Genomic DNA, 19,806 nt, shown 5'->3' on the forward strand with positions numbered 1-19,806 from the left:
TCCCCTCTGATGATTGAATCAATGATTAGGCAAAGAATGCATTGATGAATCAATCCAGCCAATCAAGTATTGGCTGAGTTCGTAGATAGTTCCCATGTTTGTTCCACTATAAAACGATGAACATTCCCCACATGCAGGTAGTCTATTTTCTTCTTCTTATAAAAACAGACATATTTTTCTTCTTCTTGTGATTGATTAGTCAACCTGGTTCATCTTCAGTGCACGTGCCCTACTTTGGAACCGCCACTAGGGGCGACAAAATTAACGTTCGTTTGCCTCGCTAACTTTAGAAGCAAGTTATTGGATTGTGAAAGTAACGTAAGTGAAGCCAATAATGTGCTCTAAATCTATTTAACTATTGGTATGAACGTTTAAATGCAATCTATTGTGTATAATAGTTTAACTATGAGTTATTTTGACATGCAATTTGTACAACAACTTCATTTTTAGAGCTAAAGTTTTAATAGCATTAGCCACATGCTACAAGGCCTTTCATCCTCGTGTTTTCCTGATGGCTAAAACGGAAACTACTAGTAAGGAGTCAACGTTGAATAGCTAGACGTCAACACATAGTAGCGAAGTTGTGGTAGCTAGTAGTACAACGGCTAAACATGCAATGTAATGTTAGCAAGAGTGTCGTCAAATATGTTTATCTGTGGTGTTGTAGTTACCCATTAAACAAAATGCACATGAAGATATATCAAAAAGCGCTGCCTGGTAGCGACACCAACTTGCTCGTCAACGTCCGGACTATAGTAGTTGCTCGTTCAACAGTTTTATTTTGGCGGTGCAGCGTAAAGTTAGTGGTTAGTTAGTTAAAACATGTATTGTAAATACCACACATTGAATCTAGCTAGATGCCTATGTTAAATACATTTGACTGTAACGTCGATGTTATTAATTTAAGTTATCAGCTATACTAACTTGCTAATATTCCACACTGGTCTACTTTACTGGCTTCCAGAGCCCCACAACGGGGTCGTGTGTCTTTCCAAGCTGTTTGTCTTCATTGTGTGTTGACAGATTGATAGGAAACTATCCCATTTGGTTAGGTAACAATAAAAGCATGATGATTGAAGTGTAGGTAACGTTACTTTTCGCAGGTCAGTTTCTTTCATGCGATTGAATAACATTGATGGATATCTGCAACAGAAAAACTAAACTCATGACCAAATGTTAGATCAGATAAAGAATTGTTATCAGTGAGTCCAGATGTCAAACCCCTCTTAATGTTGGTGACAGATCTTTGGCTTTAATCCCGTACTTTGTAATTTCATATCCACGGTGGTAACGTTAATATCCAGTGGCAACCAGTTTATGTCCAATAGTTCACCTGTCAACTTGCATGGCTCTTTGTTTGTTTGGAAAAGCAATAGCTAAGCGAGTCAGGAGACACCCTTCCTCCAACCCTGCCCATGTCAGTAAAACAGCTGATAGTTACACAATGTAGGACTGTAGTAAACTGGGACATGCCCGGACATATCCAACTGTAGCGGCCAGCTCAGCACTAAGGGCGGAGGCGGGTGTACAGACGCAGGGTGGCCGCTAGGTGGGCCAGTCAAAGCGGTGTGCTCGTCATGCTAAAACATGTTAGGTGAGGTTAGTCATCTAGTTTGAGCCATACGCCGGCTGCGCCCAATAGCATCCTAGCGTCACCAGCCGGAGCAGTGCTAGTCCTGACATGTCTCTGAGCCTATTTAAATCCGGGGGAGACGGGGAAGTGGTTCCTAATGCTACCAGCCGACCTCAAGCACTTTATATACACAATATGAAGGGGGTAAATAAACATCTACTCATTAGTACTTCTATCTATTTATTTAGGTAAACTTGTTTTTGTCTTCCAAAGCTTGTCTTGACATGTATCATTTTATAAGGCATTGCATGTTAACTTGGAAATGAAAATGTATTTTACCTCTACTCTTCGACAGGTGAAAGACAGAATGGCAGAGAATTGTGAGAGAATGTCAGAATGGCATAGAAGTAGTTCCCAAATAAATACGTTGGACAATGAGAAACTTGTAAGTATTAACTGAAATCGCTTTCTCTCTATCACACTATTTAAGTCATATTTGTTTACAGTTACATTGAATGTAATATAATGTATTTTGTTTATGTGCTGTATTTTCACAGGTAAGACCAAAAGAGAAACTGCATATCTTATTACAGCAGGCAGGTGCAGACAAAGACGTTTTCACCATGAAAGAGGTAAGAAGTGATCTGACAGCTGGCTGTCTTGTTTCCTATATCCTGCTGATATAGAACCACTAGTCTTTGGCTTAACTTTACTTAATCAACTTATTGTTGCATGAAGCAGACAGAGGAAACCTTTTAAGATCCTCAATAGACATTATCTCCCAGACTTTTCAGTTTCTGTAATTATTTTCTAGTCTCACACTTTTTAAATTCAGTTTTTACATTTAAATATTTGATGTTTTGAATTTCCAATTGCAGTATATCTTAGGGTTTACTGGTAGAATAGTAGATATTAGTTTCTAAGGGGGGAAAGTCACTCTTAATTTGTCATTAGCAGCCAAACTACTGGTATATACATTGTGTAGGTGTTTCTGGATTATTCTCTGCATCGCTAGATTTACACTAGTTTCACTATTGATTGTCGCTTTCATCAACTAAACTGCATCCGGTAGATACTCTCAAAAATTAGAATGTCTTTTGACTTGGTTCTATTGTTTTCCTATTGGTATACTGTTTTACCTACTTCAGTTGATTGAACTGATTGTAGTGTCTACTAAACTAGAATACAAATGCACTGTCATTTAAGAGCTATGATTGGCTAGCAGACCACCTTGGTTTGAGGACACGTCACACAGCTTTGATGAGACATGTCAGGGGGTCTGTCTGTGTGGGAGTCTGAGTCATAGAGAGAGACTAGTGATTATCTTAGTTAGAATGTTAGAACGTTCAGCCACCTCTTGACTTCTACTCTGACTCACTGGGGTTCTAACGGACCTCAGGAATGTCTAACTAGTCTGGGACTCTGTGTTTGGCTCCTTCCTCTGTTGTTCATCAGGGAGACAGAGTTATCTCAGAGCGAGAGAGAGAGAGGCACTCTGATGCTTTAGTTTATAGAGTGTATGGGAGTGCTGAGCGTTTTACTGGTCCACATTGATTGCTGGAAAATGTGTTTACAGTCTGTGTAATCTGCTTTTATCATAAGGAACTGATACCTTCATGGCAGTGATCAGTCTATCACAATAGCCTCCTGTCAGCTAGAGAAGTATATTGGATGGAGTCATATACTTCTACTCAGTGCAGTAATCATGTGTCTGTCAGTTGCCTGTCTAAATTGTGACCCAGAATACTCTGGATCAGTGTGGGATGAGGTGTATCAACTAGACTGAGACAGGACTGTCTGGATCAGTATATGGAGGGAGGGTATCTACTAGACTGAGACAGGACTGTCTGGATCAGTATATGGAGGGAGGGTATCTACTAGACTGAGACAGGACTGTCTGGATCAGTATATGGAGGGAGGGTATCAACTAGACTGAGACAGGACTGTCTGGATCAGTATATGGAAGGAGGGTATCTACTAGACTGAGACAGGACGGTCTGGATCAGTATATGGAGGGAGGGTATCAACTAGACTGAGACAGGACTGTCTGGATCAGTATATGGAGGGAGGGTATCAACTAGACTGAGACAGGACTGTCTGGATCAGTATATGGAAGGAGGGTATCAACTAGACTGAGACAGGACTGTCTGGATCAGTATATGGAGGGAGGGTATCTACTAGACTGAGACAGGACGGTCTGGATCAGTATATGGAGGGAGGGTATCAACTAGACTGAGACAGGACTGTCTGGATCAGTATATGGAGGGAGGGTATCTACTAGACTGAGACAGGACGGTCTGGATCAGTATATGGAGGGAGGGTATCAACTAGACTGAGACAGGACTGTCTGGATCAGTATATGGAAGGAGGGTATCAACTAGACTGAGACAGGACGGTCTGGATCAGTATATGGAGGGAGGGTATCTACTAGACTGAGACAGGACGGTCTGGATCAGTATATGGAGGGAGGGTATCTACTAGACTGAGACAGGACTGTCTGGATCAGTATATGGAGGGAGGGTATCTACTAGACTGAGACAGGACTGTCTGGATCAGTATATGGAGGGAGGGTATCTACTAGACTGAGACAGGACTGTCTGGATCAGTATATGGAGGGAGGGTATCTACTAGACTGAGACAGGACGGTCTGGATCAGTATATGGAGGGAGGGTATCTACTAGACTGAGACAGGACGGTCTGGATCAGTATATGGAGGGAGGGTATCTACTAGACTGAGACAGGACTGTCTGGATCAGTATATGGAGGGAGGGTATCTACTAGACTGAGACAGGACGGTCTGGATCAGTATATGGAAGGAGGGTATCAACTAGACTGAGACAGGACGGTCTGGATCAGTATATGGAGGGAGGGTATCTACTAGACTGAGACAGGACGGTCTGGATCAGTATATGGAGGGAGGGTATCTACTAGACTGAGACAGGACGGTCTGGATCAGTATATGGAGGGAGGGTATCTACTAGACTGAGACAGGACGGTCTGGATCAGTATATGGAGGGAGGGTATCTACTAGACTGAGACAGGACTGTCTGGATCAGTATATGGAGGGAGGGTATCAACTAGACTGAGACAGGACTGTCTGGATCAGTATATGGAGGGAGGGTATCTACTAGACTGAGACAGGACTGTCTGGATCAGTATATGGAGGGAGGGTATCTACTAGACTGAGACAGGACTCTCATCTTGACCCCTGCCTGTACCCTGTTTCTCTCTCTCGCTCTCTCTCTCTCATATTTATATATATATGTGTGTGGTGTTGACCTCTGACCCCTGTGCTGTCTATTGTCAGGTGATATTCTACCTGGGGCAGTACATCATGAAGAAACAGCTTTATGACATGAAGCAGCAACACATAGTGCACTGTGCTGATGACCCCCTGGGGGCTGTACTGGGAGTGGACAGCTTCTCTGTTAAAGAACCACGGTGAGGAGACACACTGCACGGTGTGGACATATTCTCCATCAAAGAGCCACTCACACAATAACACACACAGCTTGGACAATAAACCCCCAACACACACCCTGTTTGCTCAGCTTGCGTTGCTCTAATGCAGGCTCTCTACACAGGCTCTAATGCAGGCTCTCTACACAGCCTCTAATGCAGGCTCCTCTACACAGGCTCTAATGCAGGCTCTCTACACAGGCTCTAATGCAGGCTCTCTACACAGGCTCAAATGCAGGCTCTCTACACAGCCTCTAATGCAGGCTCTCTACACAGGCTCTAATGCAGGCTCTCTACACAGCCTCTAATGCAGGCTCTCTACACAGGCTCTAATGCAGGCTCTCTACACAGGCTCTAATGCAGGCTCTCTACACAGGCTCTAATGCAGGCTCTCTACACAGGCTCTAATGCAGGCTCTACACAGGCTCTAATGCAGCTCCTCTACACAGGCTCTCTACACAGGCTCTCTACACAGGCTCTCTACACAGCCCCTCTACACAGCCTCTAATGCAGCCCCTCTACACAGCCTCTAATGCAGCTCCTCTACACAGGCTCTAATGCAGCTCCTCTACACAGCCTCTAATACAGACTCTGTCCTCTAATACAGCTCCCTGGCCTCTAATACAGACTCTGGCCTCTAATCTCTAATACAGACCCTCTGGTCCTCTAATACAGACCCTCTGGTCCTCTAATACAGACCCTCTGGTCCTCTAATACAGACCCTCTGGTCCTCTAATACAGACCCTCTGGTCCTCTAATACAGACCCTCTGGTCCTCTAATACAGACCCTCTGGTCCTCTAATACAGACCCTCTGGTCCTCTAATACAGACCCTCTGGTCCTCTAATACAGACCCTCTGGTCCTCTAATACAGACCCTCTGGTCCTCTAATACAGCTCCTCTGGTCCTCTAATACAGACCCTCTGGTCCTCTAATACAGACCCTCTGGTCCTCTAATACAGACTCTGGCCTCTAATACAGACTCTGGCCTCTAACCTCTAATACAGACCCTCTGGTCCTCTAATACAGCTCCTCTGGCCTCTAATACAGACCCTCTGGTCCTCTAATACAGACTCTGTCCTCTAATACAGCTCCTATGGCCTCTAACCTCTAATACAGACTCTGGCCTCTAATATAGCCACTTAATATGCTGCCACCTGTTGCATGTGTTGGTCAGATGATTGAAAAAGGAAGTTAGTGAAATTGATGAGCAGCCTTCTGTTTGCTAAACAAATGAGAGATGTCTGGTAGTGAAACCGTTTCAGTGTGCTAATGTTAGCCTTGTGGGTTTTGTTCTTTCAGAGTCCTCTTCGCTATGATCACACAAAATCTCCTAGCAGTGAAAAATCAAGGTACTTTTAGCTTTCCTTTTGTCACTTGTATTGTCCTGTAGTTTGTAGTTGATATACATCTCTTTTGAAAAAGCCATTTGTACGCTAGGCAGTTCAATGTTGCGTTATGTATTGGGCTGATAAGACAAGTGAAGAAGTAGTCTATTCTGATTTTTAAATGTAGATGTTTCTTTGTCCTTTTAGAATCCCAATCTGTCTTCACGGAACCCAGGAGCCAGAGTGAACCGGATAGAGGGCCTAAGGTAAGAAGACCACATAGAAAGAGCATCTATTCATTGTATTTCTGTGGTAGACACATTAAACTAAATGAAGGGGGGAAAAACAGAGCTTGTGGTTGGTTGAAACGTTCCAGTGGAGGCATTGCTATAATGTTGCCGTACTGGATGGCAGCTGTTTTACAAGCTCCGACACAACTTTGCTATTTTGTCATTCTTTAGTCGTCATAAAAAATTAAAAAAATTCTCCCATGAATTGTTTCCGCTGTAATTTATTTAAACCGACAAGAACTTTTGAACATCAATTCCGGCTTCGACTCATCTGCCCTGGGCTCTTTCTGTAATTCCAACCCAATTTTACGGACTGCCCCTTGAGGAAACTTTTGGGTTTGGCTTTTGTAGCCACTAGTGTCTAACCAGGGCTGGGATAAGGTCAATGTTGTATTGACTATACAGTAGCTGCTACTGTCTGATACTTGTGAGATCTGTTTATGACAGTTTGCGGTGGAACACGTGAAAATTGCATGTACTTTCAGAATAGTTTGTCGAGCTAGTCATAGGTGAGCTGGTAGCTACTGGTAGCTGGCTATCGACCTGTTGGAGAGCACTGCCATAGATCTACTCCAATTTGCATACCGCCCCAAACAATGTTCCCTCTGTTCTTTTATCACTGAGCAAATTTCAGGTCTGATGAGCACAAACTTGAACGTTGTGAAAATCTTGTTCATCGTCCGGCACGCGCTTACTGTAAACACTGAGGCTGTACCTGCTTTAAGTTACAGTTTTAACAGTGGCCAGGTAGGCTGCTGTGGCTATTTGATCATAATGTAGGCCTACCAGAGTGGCCTACCATCAAAAACAATGGAGAGAATTAATCCCGTAACATTTTAATATGGAAATAGCTGTTATATCTTTCAGCTGACAGTAGCAGCCAATGTGTGGTGTTCAATGTAGACCTACATTCCATGAGACTTGTGAGAAAAAAACCATGCTGGGCTTGACATTAACCTGTTTATCCACCTGTCCTTCAGACAATGAGGTGACTGAATATTGTGTTTGATGCAAGAAACCACTTTACAAAATAAAATGCATCATTATTCCCATACCATTATTACAGAGAATCAGACAAATTATGCTACACTCTGCCTATTGGCTACTTATCTTATTCAAACCTGTTTCAAAATACAATACGGCCCCTTTAAGACAAAAAAAAGCTTTTAAACTGACTTGTGTTTCAAAGCTGTCTGGAAATGTATACGTTTTGTGCTCTTGTTGGAAGCAATCACTTCCCCATTGCTGACTACAAGTTATCTATAACTGGGCTAATAACTCACTAACTAGCAAAGGATATGAGCAAATGTGCACAAGTCGCTCTCGCTTTGATCTCAAAACAAGCTCATCTACTCACGACCGCTCATGCTGTAAAAACAGTCCAGTGAATGGCACAGATCCATATATGGCAATGGTCTATTTGCATATAGGTCTACTACAGCTCTGATTGGTTATGCCTGAGTCGTGCCTGTCAATGCAATAGAATCCTACTCCGATGCGTTCTGACCACTTTGTAATTTTCCACTTCTCTTTGGCAGTTGGAAATGAACAGAAGGAATGATTTGTAGCGTTTTTAAATGTAGACTATTTAACTAAAGTAATTGCGAGCACTTTAACATGTTGTTTGATGGTATTTCATGGGAAAATATTTAGGTCGATGTGGAGTCTGCTTACCAGACTTTTCTCACATCTTTCAATTGTGTATTTTTCACCAGTGCTTTCCCTTAGTTAAACCACCTAAGAGAGCAGCAGAAGGGTTCTGGAAACCTTGGTTTACAACCTGTCTCAAAAAATAGTTGTTTAGCGGTGGGCCACCGTTACTAAATGAATATAGGGAGAAGGACTTCTCCATCACCCTGCATTTGAAAGAGTTACAAACAGACTGTAAATCAAATCAAATGTTATTTGTCACATACACGTGTTTAGCAGATGTTATTGCGAGTGTAGCGAAAATGCTTGCGATCAAACTAATTGCCTAGCTCTGTGTCACAGACATAAACATACTCAACCTCAAGTTGAAACAACTTTAGTTGTGTTGCAGAGTGATGTTTATACTGGCACGTGTTCCAAGACGGTCTCCCTTGGAGCTTCTGATGCGGGTTTTCCTGTGATGTCGTTTTAAGTGGTAGATGTGCCTGAGTGAGTTTTATAGACAGACTCCCTCAGTGTCCTGGTTCACTGGTTGATTTCTCTAACGGTTCCTCCTGTTTAATCTGTTTACAGGAGACAGACTCAGACTGTCATTCATCATCTACCTCAGAACGCAGGAGGAGGAGGAGGAGTAGTGACCCTGGTGAGTGCCTGTCTGTCTGTCCGTTGGAGTACTGCAGCAGTGTGTACATAAGCCTACACCTACTAACTACACCAGTCCTGCTCATGTGGATCTGTGCTGTAACTTTCTCCTGGAGAAAAACTGTCACCTCAGACCGCATGGCTTCATGATGTCATGACTCAGACCGCATGGCTTCATGATGTCACGTCAGACCGCATGGCTTCATGATGTCACGTCAGACCGCATGGCTTCATGATGTCACGTCAGACCGCATGGCTTCATGATGTCAGACCGCATGGCTTCATGACGTCAGACCGCATGGCTTCATGATGTCACGTCAGACCGCATGGCTTCATGATGACACGTCAGACCGCATGGCTTCATGACGTCACGTCAGACCGCATGGCTTCGTGACGTCAGACCGCATGGCTTCATGTGTTGCCCTGTCAAGTCTGTTGGGGAAGCAAATACTGAGTTATGGATGCATCAAAGCATAGAACCACAGTCACTTTTAATGGGTCCGTCCAGACTTGTCCTTCTTGACAGGGGTGTTCTGGCCATCTGTAGCCAGGCAGGCAGACGTGGTGGTCTGAGATCTTATCTCTGTGTGGGATAAGACCAGCTATCAGACTATAGGAACGCTCTGGTCCGGAGGACCGGCTATCAGACCGTGGGAACGCTCTGGTCTGGAGGACCGGCTATCAGACTATAAGAACGCTCTGGTCTGGAGGACCGGCTATCAGACCGTAGGAACGCTCTGGTCCGGAGGACCGGCTATCAGACCGTAGGAACACTCTGGTCCGGAGGACCGGCTATCAGACCGTGGGAACGCTCTGGTCCGGAGGACCGGCTATCAGACCGTGGGAACGCTCTGGTCTGGAGGACCGGCTATCAGACCGTAGGAACGCTCTGGTCCGGAGGACCGGCTATCAGACCGTAGGAACGCTCTGGTCCGGAGGACCGGCTATCAGACCGTAGGAACGCTCTGGTCTGGAGGCTGTGGAGAATGTTTTCAGATGACTTCTCCTCACAATGAGTCTCTTCAGGCCCAAAGCAGCCTGACGGCTTCCACACACAGACACCACAAAGACATGCTTGTTCCTAACGGACCAGGGGGAATCCACAACAGTCCTAGCCTGATGGATTGAACTGGACCATTTTAAGGACTGGGGTTTTATTGCTCTTAGCTACTGGTCGTACCTCAGTGCCCAGTACACACATACGGCTATAAACAAATCCTTGATGTCTTGTGAACATCACATATTCATTGTCATCAAGGGAGAAACAGCTTTGTTGAAGACTATCAGTATGTTTCACTATGTCAACAGAGTGATTGTATGCACAATATTCTTCTCTATTGGCATCAGAGGAGAAATGGTTTATTTGAAAGACATTGTTAACAGTGCTATTTGATGTGTCAACCTGACTAAAACCACTGCTCACCCCTCTGTTCTATTCCAGATGGAACATCATCGACACAAGAGGAGGACGGGTGTGAGTCCAGGAAGAGACATAGGTCAGACAGCTTTTCTCTGACCTTTGATGACAGCATGTCCTGGTGTGTGATTGGAGGCCTGAGACGAGACCGTAGGAGCAGCGAGTCTTCAGACTCACACAGTAACACTGTGAGTAGCCTCCTCCTGTAACTCTGTGGGGGGAGCCTCCTCCTGTAACTCTGTGGGGGGAGCCTCCTCCTGTAACTCTGTGGGGGGAGCCTCCTCCTGTAACTCTGTGGGGGGAGCCTCCTCCTGTAACTCTGTGGGGGGAGCCTCCTCCTGTAACTCTGTGGGGGGAGCCTCCTCCTGTAACTCTGTGGGGGGAGCCTCCTCCTGTCACTCTGTGGGGGGAGCCTCCTCCTGTCACTCTGTGGGGGGGCCTCCTCCTGTCACTCTGTGGGGGGGCCTCCTCCTGTCACTCTGTGGGGGGAGCCTCCTGCAGTACAACTATTTACCCTGTCAGACTGTAGTTTCACCAATCCTAAATAAAAGGAGGGTGAGATCCTAAACTAGAGAATACCTGCTGGGTTACAAAATGATACAGATGAAGGAATGAGATGATTCATTCCTACACATAATGTTCAGACTAAATGTTTCACGTCTAGTGTGTGACATCGGTTTGTTCAGTACTTTAGATTCTGAGTAAAAAAATGATTGTAATTTGTAAATCTATCGGCAGCTGTGTAAGTCCCATGTTACTGAGCTCTCTCTCTCTTTGTCTCTCTCAACAGGAAGTAGGTTCATTGGTCAGTGACGTGTGTGACGATGTTCTGAGCCAGGATCTGGACTCAGACTCTGATAACTTCAGCGTGGAGTTTGAGGTGGAGTCCATCGACTCGGATGCCTACAGCGATCCCGAAGAGGCTTCAGTGTCTGGAGAGGACGAGGTCTCGGCTCACTGTCTTTTCAACTGTGTCTGTGTTTCCGCTGCATTTATTTAGCTGTGGTGCACCACCACAACAACAAAAAGCAGACCTTTTCAGTGGTTCTAAAAATTATCACGGGGGGGCATGCTCCCGGACCCCCCGAGGAAACATTGGTGTGTGTGTGTTTCATTTCAAACAGCTCCCTCTAGTGTCCTGGGGTCAAACTGCAGCTGTTGACTCCCTGGGTCTCTTGTCGTTCTCTCACAGGTGTATGAAGTCACCATCTTTGAAGCAGAGGAGGAGGACTCGTTCGATGACGACACTGAAATCACGGAAGCAGTATGTTTCATATTACCCATAATAAAACAAATCTAATCAACACAAGGATACAACAGATCATTTCTCACAATTCTGATTGTCCAACAAGCTGCTTAGCTGTTTTTTGTCACTCGCTACCAATGTTCTGGTTGGTTAGTGCCTGTGGTCTAATCTAGCGGTGGTGCCTGTGGTCTAATCTAGCGGTGGTGCCTGTGGTCTAATCTAGCGGTGTGGTCTGATCTAGCGGTGTGGTCTGATCTAGCGGTGCTGCCTGTGGTCTAATCTAGCGGTGTGGTCTGATCTAGCGGTGTGGTCTAATCTAGCAGTGGTGCCTGTGGTCTAATCTAGCGGTGGTGCCTGTGGTCTAATCTAGCGGTGCTGCCTGTGGTCTAATCTAGCGGTGCTGCCTGTGGTCTAATCTAGCGGTGCTGCCTGTGGTCTAATCTAGCGGTGCTGCCTGTGGTCTAATCTAGCGGTGGTGCCTGTGGTCTAATCTAGCGGTGGTGCCTGTGGTCTAATCTAGCGGTGGTGCCTGTGGTCTAATCTAGCGGTGGGGCCTGTGGTCTAATCTAGCGGTGGTGCCTGTGGCCTAATCTAGCGGTGGTGCCTGTGGTCTAATCTAGCGGTGCGGTCTAAGATCTAGCGGTGCGGTCTAATCTAGCGGTGTGGTCTAATCTAGCGGTGTGGTCTAATCTAGCGGTGGTGCCTGTGGTCTAATGTAGCGGTGCGGTCTAATGTAGCGGTGCGGTCTAATGTAGCGGTGCGGTCTAATGTAGCGGTGCGGTCTAATCTAGCGGTGTTGTCTAATCTAGCGGTGGTGCCTGTGGTCTAATCTAGCGGTGTGGTCTAATCTAGCCGTCTTGTCTGTGGTCTAATCTAGTGCTGTCATCTAGTGTTGTCTGTTGTTTAATCTAGTGTTGTCTGTGGTCTAATCTAGCGGTGTTGTCTAATCTAGCGGTGCTGTGGTCTAATCTAGCGGTGCTGCCTGTGGTCTAATCTAGCGGTGTGGTCTAATCTAGTGCTGTCATCTCGTGTTGTCTGTTGTTTAATCTAGTGTTGTCTGTGGTCTAATCTAGCGGTGTGGTCTAATCTAGCGGTGCTGTCGTCTGATCTAGCGGTGTCATCTAGTGTTGTCTGTGGTCTAATCTAGCGGTGCTGTGGTCTAATCTAGCGGTGCTGCCTGTGGTCTAATCTAGCGGTGTGGTCTAATCTAGTGCTGTCATCTCGTGTTGTCTGTTGTTTAATCTAGTGTTGTCTGTGGTCTAATCTAGCGGTGTGGTCTAATCTAGCGGTGCTGTCGTCTGATCTAGCGGTGTCATCTAGTGTTGTCTGTGGTCTAATCTAGCGGTGCTGCCTGTGGTCTAATCTAGCGGTGGTGCCTGTGGTCTAATCTAGCGGTGTGGTCTCTGGTCTAATCTAGCGGTGTGGTCTAATCTAGCGGTGGTGCCTGTGGTCTAATCTAGCGGTGCGGTCAAATCTAGCGGTGTTGTCTCTGGTCTAATCTAGTGGTGTTGTCTAATCTAGCCGTCTTGTCTGTGGTCTAATCTAGTGCTGTCATCTAGTGTTGTCTGTTGTTTAATCTAGTGTTGTCTGTGGTCTAATCTAGCGGTGTTGTCTAATCTAGCGGTGCTGTGGTCTAATCTAGCGGTGTGGTCTAATCTAGTGCTGTCATCTCGTGTTGTCTGTTGTTTAATCTAGTGTTGTCTGTGGTCTAATCTAGCGGTGTGGTCTAATCTAGCGGTGCTGTCGTCTGCTCTAGCGGTGTCATCTAGTGTTGTCTGTGGTCTAATCTAGCGGTGCTGCCTGTGGTCTAATCTAGCGGTGGTGCCTGTGGTCTAATCTAGCGGTGTGGTCTAATCTAGCGGTGCTGTCGTCTAATCTAGCGGTGTCATCTAGTGTTGTCTGTGGTCTAATCTAGCGGTGCTGCCTGTGGTCTAATCTAGCGGTGCTGCCTGTGGTCTAATCTAGCGGTGCTGCCTGTGGTCTAATCTAGCGGTGCTGCCTGTGGTCTAATCTAGCGGTGCTGCCTGTGGTCTAATCTAGCGGTGCTGCCTGTGGTCTAATCTAGCGGTGCTGCCTGTGGTCTAATCTAGCGGTGCTGTGGTCTAATCTAGTGTTGTCTGTTGTCTAATCTAGTGGTGTTGTTTCAGGACTACTGGAAGTGCTCAAAGTGTGAGGAGTTGAACCCTCCCCTCCCCCGTAACTGTAACCGCTGCTGGACACTAAGAATGGATTGGTTTCCTGAGTCTGACAGCAACTCTGCTACCACCACCCTCAAACCCTTACCCCCCAAGCCTTCCCCAGCCCCGACAGAGCCCGACGAGACCGAAGGACTGGATGTCCCAGATGGGAAGAGAGCCAAGTCGCCCCTTCCCCTCCTCAAAGACTCCCAGGACTTGGTGTCCGTCTCTGGCCCCGATTCCCAAGACTCGGCCTGCTCCTCCCAGCCCTCCACCTCTTCTTCGAACTCCAATGGTGTAGGCTCAGGATCGTCCTCTAGCGCCCCCTTCAGCCAAGAAGTGATGGTACCAGACCTGGAGCGTTTCAACAGCCTGGAGGCTCACCTCCCCGCCAGCTGCCTGGAGCCCTGCGTCATCTGTCAGACCAGGCCCAAGAACGGCTGCATCGTCCACGGACGCACCGGACACCTCATGGCCTGTTACACCTGCGCCAGGAAACTGAAGAAGAGGAACAAGCTGTGTCCTGTCTGCAGGGAGCCTATCCAGTCTGTCGTCCTAATTTATCTCAGCTGAGGACGGCTATCGGCTAGACTGTACATTCCAAATGTAGTGCACTACTTTCAACCATGGCCCATAGGACTCTGGTCTAAAGTAGTGCACACTACATAGGGAATAGGATGTAACCCATAGCTACACAACTCCCTGATCCCAAAACAACTTAAATCCTGAATGAATAAATAATGTTTTAATTAGTTTATTTGGAAGTGGTTTTATTTATGAACAGAGTTTGTTGTCTCTATCAAACAAGGTGCCTGTTGTGTTGATTTGGGATTGATTTCTAGTGTTCAGTCAAATAGCCTTTCTAGTTTTTCAAATTCTCTTAGTGGTGATATATTCAATATATTTTATTATTTTCATTGAATAAAGAATGTCTATCAAATTAACAGATATGTATATTGATTTTTCTTTGTTTATTTTCACCTCGTCTTCCCTCTATTCTGCACAGATGAGTCTTTTATAATTGTATCTATAATGACATGGGTTTAAGCTACGTGAAAGTCAAATGTGTCACTAAAGTTCACCGGTAGAAAGAGACGTTTGTTGTCGACAAGAGAGCGAGTGGGTAGTAGTTGCTAGGGGGACGACTTTTCATTTAAATCTTCAGGAAACATGCCTCAACCTGTTCTCTTGTCTAGCCCCATCCATATCCATTGTCCCTGATGACAACCTGTTCTCTTGTCTAGCCCCATCCATATCCATTGTCCCTGATGACAACCTGTTCTCTTGTCTAGCCCCATCCATATCCATTGTCCCTGATGACAACCTGTTCTCTTGTCTAGCCCCATCCATATCCATTGTCCCTGATGACAACCTGTTCTCTTGTCTAGCCCCATCCATATCCATTGTCCCTGATGACAACCTGTTCTCTTGTCTAGCCCCATCCATATCCATTGTCCCTGATGACAACCTGTTCTCTTGTCTAGCCCCATCCATATCCATTGTCCCTGATGACAACCTGTTCTCTTGTCTAGCCCCATCCATATCCATTGTCCCTGATGACAACCTGTTCTCTTGTCTAGCCCCATCCATATCCATTGTCCCTGATGACAACCTGTTCTCTTGTCTAGCCCCATCCATATCCATTGTCCCTGATGACAACCTGTTCTCTTGTCTAGCCCCATCCATATCCATTGTCCCTGATGACAACCTGTTCTCTTGTCTAGCCCCATCCATATCCATTGTCCCTGATGACAACCTGTTCTCTTGTCTAGCCCCATCCATATCCATTGTCCCTGATGACAACCTGTTCTCTTGTCTAGCCCCATCCATATCCATTGTCCCTGATGACAACCTGTTCTCTTGTCTAGCCCCATCCATATCCATTGTCCCTGATGACAACCTGTTCTCTTGTCTAGCCCCATCCATATCCATTGTCCCTGATGACAACCTGTTCTCTTGTCTAGCCCCATCCATATCCATTGTCCCTGATGACAACCTGTTCTCTTGTCTAGCCCCATCCATATCCATTGTCCCTGATGACAACCTGTTCTCTTGTCTAGCCCCATCCATATCCATTGTCCCTGATGACAACCTGTTCTCTTGTCTAGCCCCATCCATATCCATTGTCCCTGATGACAACCTGTTCTCTTGTCTAGCCCCATCCATATCCATTGTCCCTGATGACAACCTGTTCTCTTGTCTAGCCCCATCCATATCCATTGTCCCTGATGACAACCTGTTCTCTTGTCTAGCCCCATCCATATCCATTGTCCCTGATGACAACCTGTTCTCTTGTCTAGCCCCATCCATATCCATTGTCCCTGATGACAACCTGTTCTCTTGTCTAGCCCCATCCATATCCATTGCCCCTGACGACAAATTGCCTCGCCCCCGCCAGTCACTAGGGTACCCTATTCCCGTTTCTAGTGCACAACTATTAACCAGGGCCCATGGGGCTGCCCTGAATAGGGAGCCATTTGGGCCACAAGACAACACTAAAACACTGCTACTTTCTCAAGTCTCGACCCAGGCAAGCCAACTAACTGAAGTTTTAAACATTTAAAAGGCTGTCGTTTATGCCATTGGAGTGCTGAAGAGACCTTTTGAATGATATTAAAACCAGGTGGTGATTTATATGGGCTAACATGTATTTGGTTTGCTGTGATTCTAGTTCTTTCAACCCTGTTTTTGTCTTTAAACCTTACCCCACCTGACAAGACTCCAATCTAGTACTTCTAGCCATCATGGCTTTCCCCTCCACAGTGGTCTGGGTTGCCACGGCGTTCCCCTCCACAGTGGTCTGGGTTGCCACGGCGTTCCCCTCCACAGTGGTCTGGGTTGCCACGGCGTTCCCCTCCACAGTGGTCTGGGTTGCCATGGCGTTCCCCTCCACAGTGGTCTGGGTTGCCACGGCGTTCCCCTCCACAGTGGTCTGGGTTGTCACGGCGTTCCCCTCCACAGTGGTCTGGGTTGCCATGGCTTTACCCACCACAGTGGTCTGGGTTGCCATGGCTTTACCCACCACAGTGGTCTGGGTTGCCATGGCTTTACCCACCACAGTGGTCTGGGTTGCCATGGCTTTACCCACCACAGTGGTCTGGGTTGCCATGGCTTTACCCACCACAGTGGTCTGGGTTGCCATGGCTTTACCCACCACAGTGGTCTGGGTTGCCATGGCTTTACCCACCACAGTGGTCTGGGTTGCCATGGCTTTACCCACCACAGTGGTCTGGGTTGCCATGGCTTTACCCACCACAGTGGTCTGGGTTGCCATGGCGTTCCCCTCCACAGTGGTCTGGGTTGCCATGGCTTTACCCACCACAGTGGTCTGGGTTGCCATGGCTTTACCCACCACAGTGGTCTGGGTTGCCATGGCTTTACCCACCACAGTGGTCTGGGTTGCCATGGCTTTACCCACCACAGTGGTCTGGGTTGCCATGGCGTTCCCCTCCACAGTGGTCTGGGTTGCCATGGCGTTCCCCTCCACAGTGGTCTGGGTTGCCATGGCTTTACCCACCACAGTGGTCTGGGTTGCCATGGCTTTACCCACCACAGTGGTCTGGGTTGCCACGGCTTTACCCACCACAGTGGTCTGGGTTGCCATGGCTTTACCCACCACAGTGGTCTGGGTTGCCACGGCTTTACCCACCACAGTGGTCTGGGTTGCCATGGCTTTACCCACCACAGTGGTCTGGGTTGCCACGGCTTTACCCACCACAGTGGTCTGGGTTGCCATGGCTTTACCCACCACAGTGGTCTGGGTTGCCACGGCTTTACCCACCACAGTGGTCTGGGTTGCCACGGCTTTACCCACCACAGTGGTCTGGGTTGCCACGGCTTTACCCACCACAGTGGTCTGGGTTGCCACGGCTTTACCCACCACAGTGGTCTGGGTTGCCATGGCGTTCCCCTCCACAGTGGTCTGGGTTGCCATGGCGTTCCCCTCCACAGTGGTCTTAGTGTTGGTTGTCATGGTTTTCCCCTCCACAGTGGTCTTAGTGTGGGTTGTGAGAGAAGTATTAAATGTGTCCTGTTCTACTAGTGCTGAGGAATTTGTTTTCCCTATAAGAAGTTTTTGATATATCATATTAAAGACATGTATTTATGGCAACGTCATCAATGTCATTAAATCATTGCAGAATCAGTAACTGTCTACTCTACTGCAATAGGCGCTGCTGTGTTCTGCCTCCCCCTGCTGGTAAAAAGCTGAAATGCCATTATTCAGAATCATCCATTAACACCTCATTCAAGCAAGGTAAATAACTTGCATAGAGACGTTATATTCAACGCCCCTTGGTAACATTTGAATTCGTACATATAGCAGTATTCCTTATAAACCACTACTGTTGAGTACATTTGACTTGTAGCCCACACATGGACAATGAAATGATAAACATCAGAAAATAATTAATTGCGAAGGGATATACACTGAACAGAACATTAGGAACACCTTCCTAATATTGAGTTGCTCCCTCTTCAGCCCTCAGAACAGCCTCAATTTGTCGTGAAATGGACTCTACGAGGTGTCGAACACGGGCCAGCATCCCTGTGGAACATGATCATTCCAATGCATCACACAGTTGTCAAGTTGGCTGGATGTCCTTTGGGTGGTGGACCATTCCTTGCACCTACTACCATAGACCGTTTAAATCTTTTGTCTTGGCCATTCACCCATTGAATGGCACACAATCCATGGTTTCAATTGTCTCAAGGCTTAAAAATCCGTCTTTAACCCGTCTCCTCGCCTTCATCTACACCAGGGCGGCCCAACCCTCTTCCTGGAGATCTACTGTCCTGTAGGTTTTCAGTCCAATCCTCTTCCTGGAGATCTACTGTCCTGTAGGTTTTCACTCCAATCCTCTTCCTGGAGATCTACTGTCCTGTAGGTTTTCAGTCCAACCCTCTTCCTGGAGATCTACTGTCCTGTAGGTTTTCAGTCCAACCCTCTTCCTGGAGATCTACTGTCCTGTGGGTTTACAGTCCAACCCTCTTCCTGGAGATCTACTGTCCTGTAGGTTTTGGATCCTGTCTGGACAGGAACTCCAGGTTAGAGTTTACAGGCTATCCTGCTGTCGTCTCTAAATGGATCCTGTCTGGACAGGAACTCCAGGTTAGAGTTTACAGGCTATCCTGCTGTCGTCTCTAAATGGATCCTGTCTGGACAGGAACTCCAGGTTAGAGTTTACAGGCTATCCTGCTGTCGTCTCTAAATGGATCCTGTCTGGACAGGAACTCCAGGTTAGAGTTCCCAGGCTATCCTGCTCTGTCCTCTCTAAATGGATCCTGTCAGTTTAGAGTTCCCAGGCTGTCCTGCTCTGTCGTCTCTAAATGGATCCTGTCTGGACAGGAACTCCAGGTTAGAGTTTACAGGCTATCCTGCTGTCGTCTCTAAATGGATCCTGTCTGGACAGGAACTCCAGGTTAGAGTTTACAGGCTATCCTGCTGTCGTCTCTAAATGGATCCTGTCAGTTTAGAGTTCCCAGGCTATCCTGCTCTGTCGTCTCTAAATGGATCCTGTCTGGACAGGAACTCCAGGTTAGAGTTTACAGGCTATCCTGCTCTGTCCTCTCTAAATGGATCCTGTCAGTTTAGAGTTCCCAGGCTGTCCTGCTCTGTCGTCTCTAAATGGATCCTGTCAGTTTAGAGTTCCCAGGCTGTCCTGCTCTGTCCTCTCTAAATGGATCCTGTCTGGACAGGAACTCCAGGTTAGAGTTTACAGGCTATCCTGCTCTGTCCTCTCTAAATGGATCCTGTCTGGACAGGAACTCCAGGTTAGAGTTTACAGGCTATCCTGCTCTGTCCTCTCTAAATGGATCCTGTCTGGACAGGAACTCCAGGTTAGAGTTTACAGGCAGCTTTCAACAACTACCCGCTGACATTACTGTGGTCATTTACTCTGATTTAAATGCTCTAACATTATACCTTTGTGTAAAGGGTTATTCCATAAACAACGTGTGACATTAGGTCTACCTTTAATTTTCATGTCTAGTTGCAGGAATAAAAGTGAAGAAACTTTAGCCAAAC

At 46.7% G+C, this 19,806-nt stretch overlaps 1 protein-coding gene across 3 annotated transcripts; it reads left to right on the top strand.

Annotated features, from left to right (window-relative positions):
• The first annotated feature begins 209 nt into the window (after positions 1-209).
• LOC106594600 (E3 ubiquitin-protein ligase Mdm2) lies at positions 210-14,725 on the top strand. 3 transcript variants are annotated; one of them, XM_082978028.1, is made up of 11 exons: positions 210-318; positions 1,929-2,018; positions 2,131-2,205; positions 4,881-5,014; positions 6,334-6,383; positions 6,567-6,625; positions 8,873-8,942; positions 10,383-10,546; positions 11,149-11,304; positions 11,551-11,622; positions 13,752-14,725. In XM_082978028.1, the coding sequence occupies exons 2-11, from the start codon at positions 1,941-1,943 to the stop codon at positions 14,352-14,354; spliced, it is 1,461 nt and encodes a 486-aa protein (XP_082834154.1). In that variant the 5' UTR covers positions 210-318; positions 1,929-1,940; the 3' UTR covers positions 14,355-14,725. The 3 variants fall into 3 exon arrangements, with proteins under 3 accessions (XP_082834154.1, XP_082834153.1, XP_082834155.1); XM_082978027.1 differs by lacking the exon at positions 210-318 and adding an exon at positions 1,508-1,777; XM_082978029.1 differs by lacking the exon at positions 210-318 and adding an exon at positions 1,509-1,821.
• The last annotated feature ends 5,081 nt before the right edge of the window (positions 14,726-19,806 follow it).

The sequence above is a fragment of the Salmo salar genome, chromosome 07 (genome assembly GCF_965601325.2).
Source record: "Salmo salar chromosome 07, fSalSal1, whole genome shotgun sequence".
Classification (NCBI taxonomy): domain Eukaryota; kingdom Metazoa; phylum Chordata; class Actinopteri; order Salmoniformes; family Salmonidae; genus Salmo; species Salmo salar.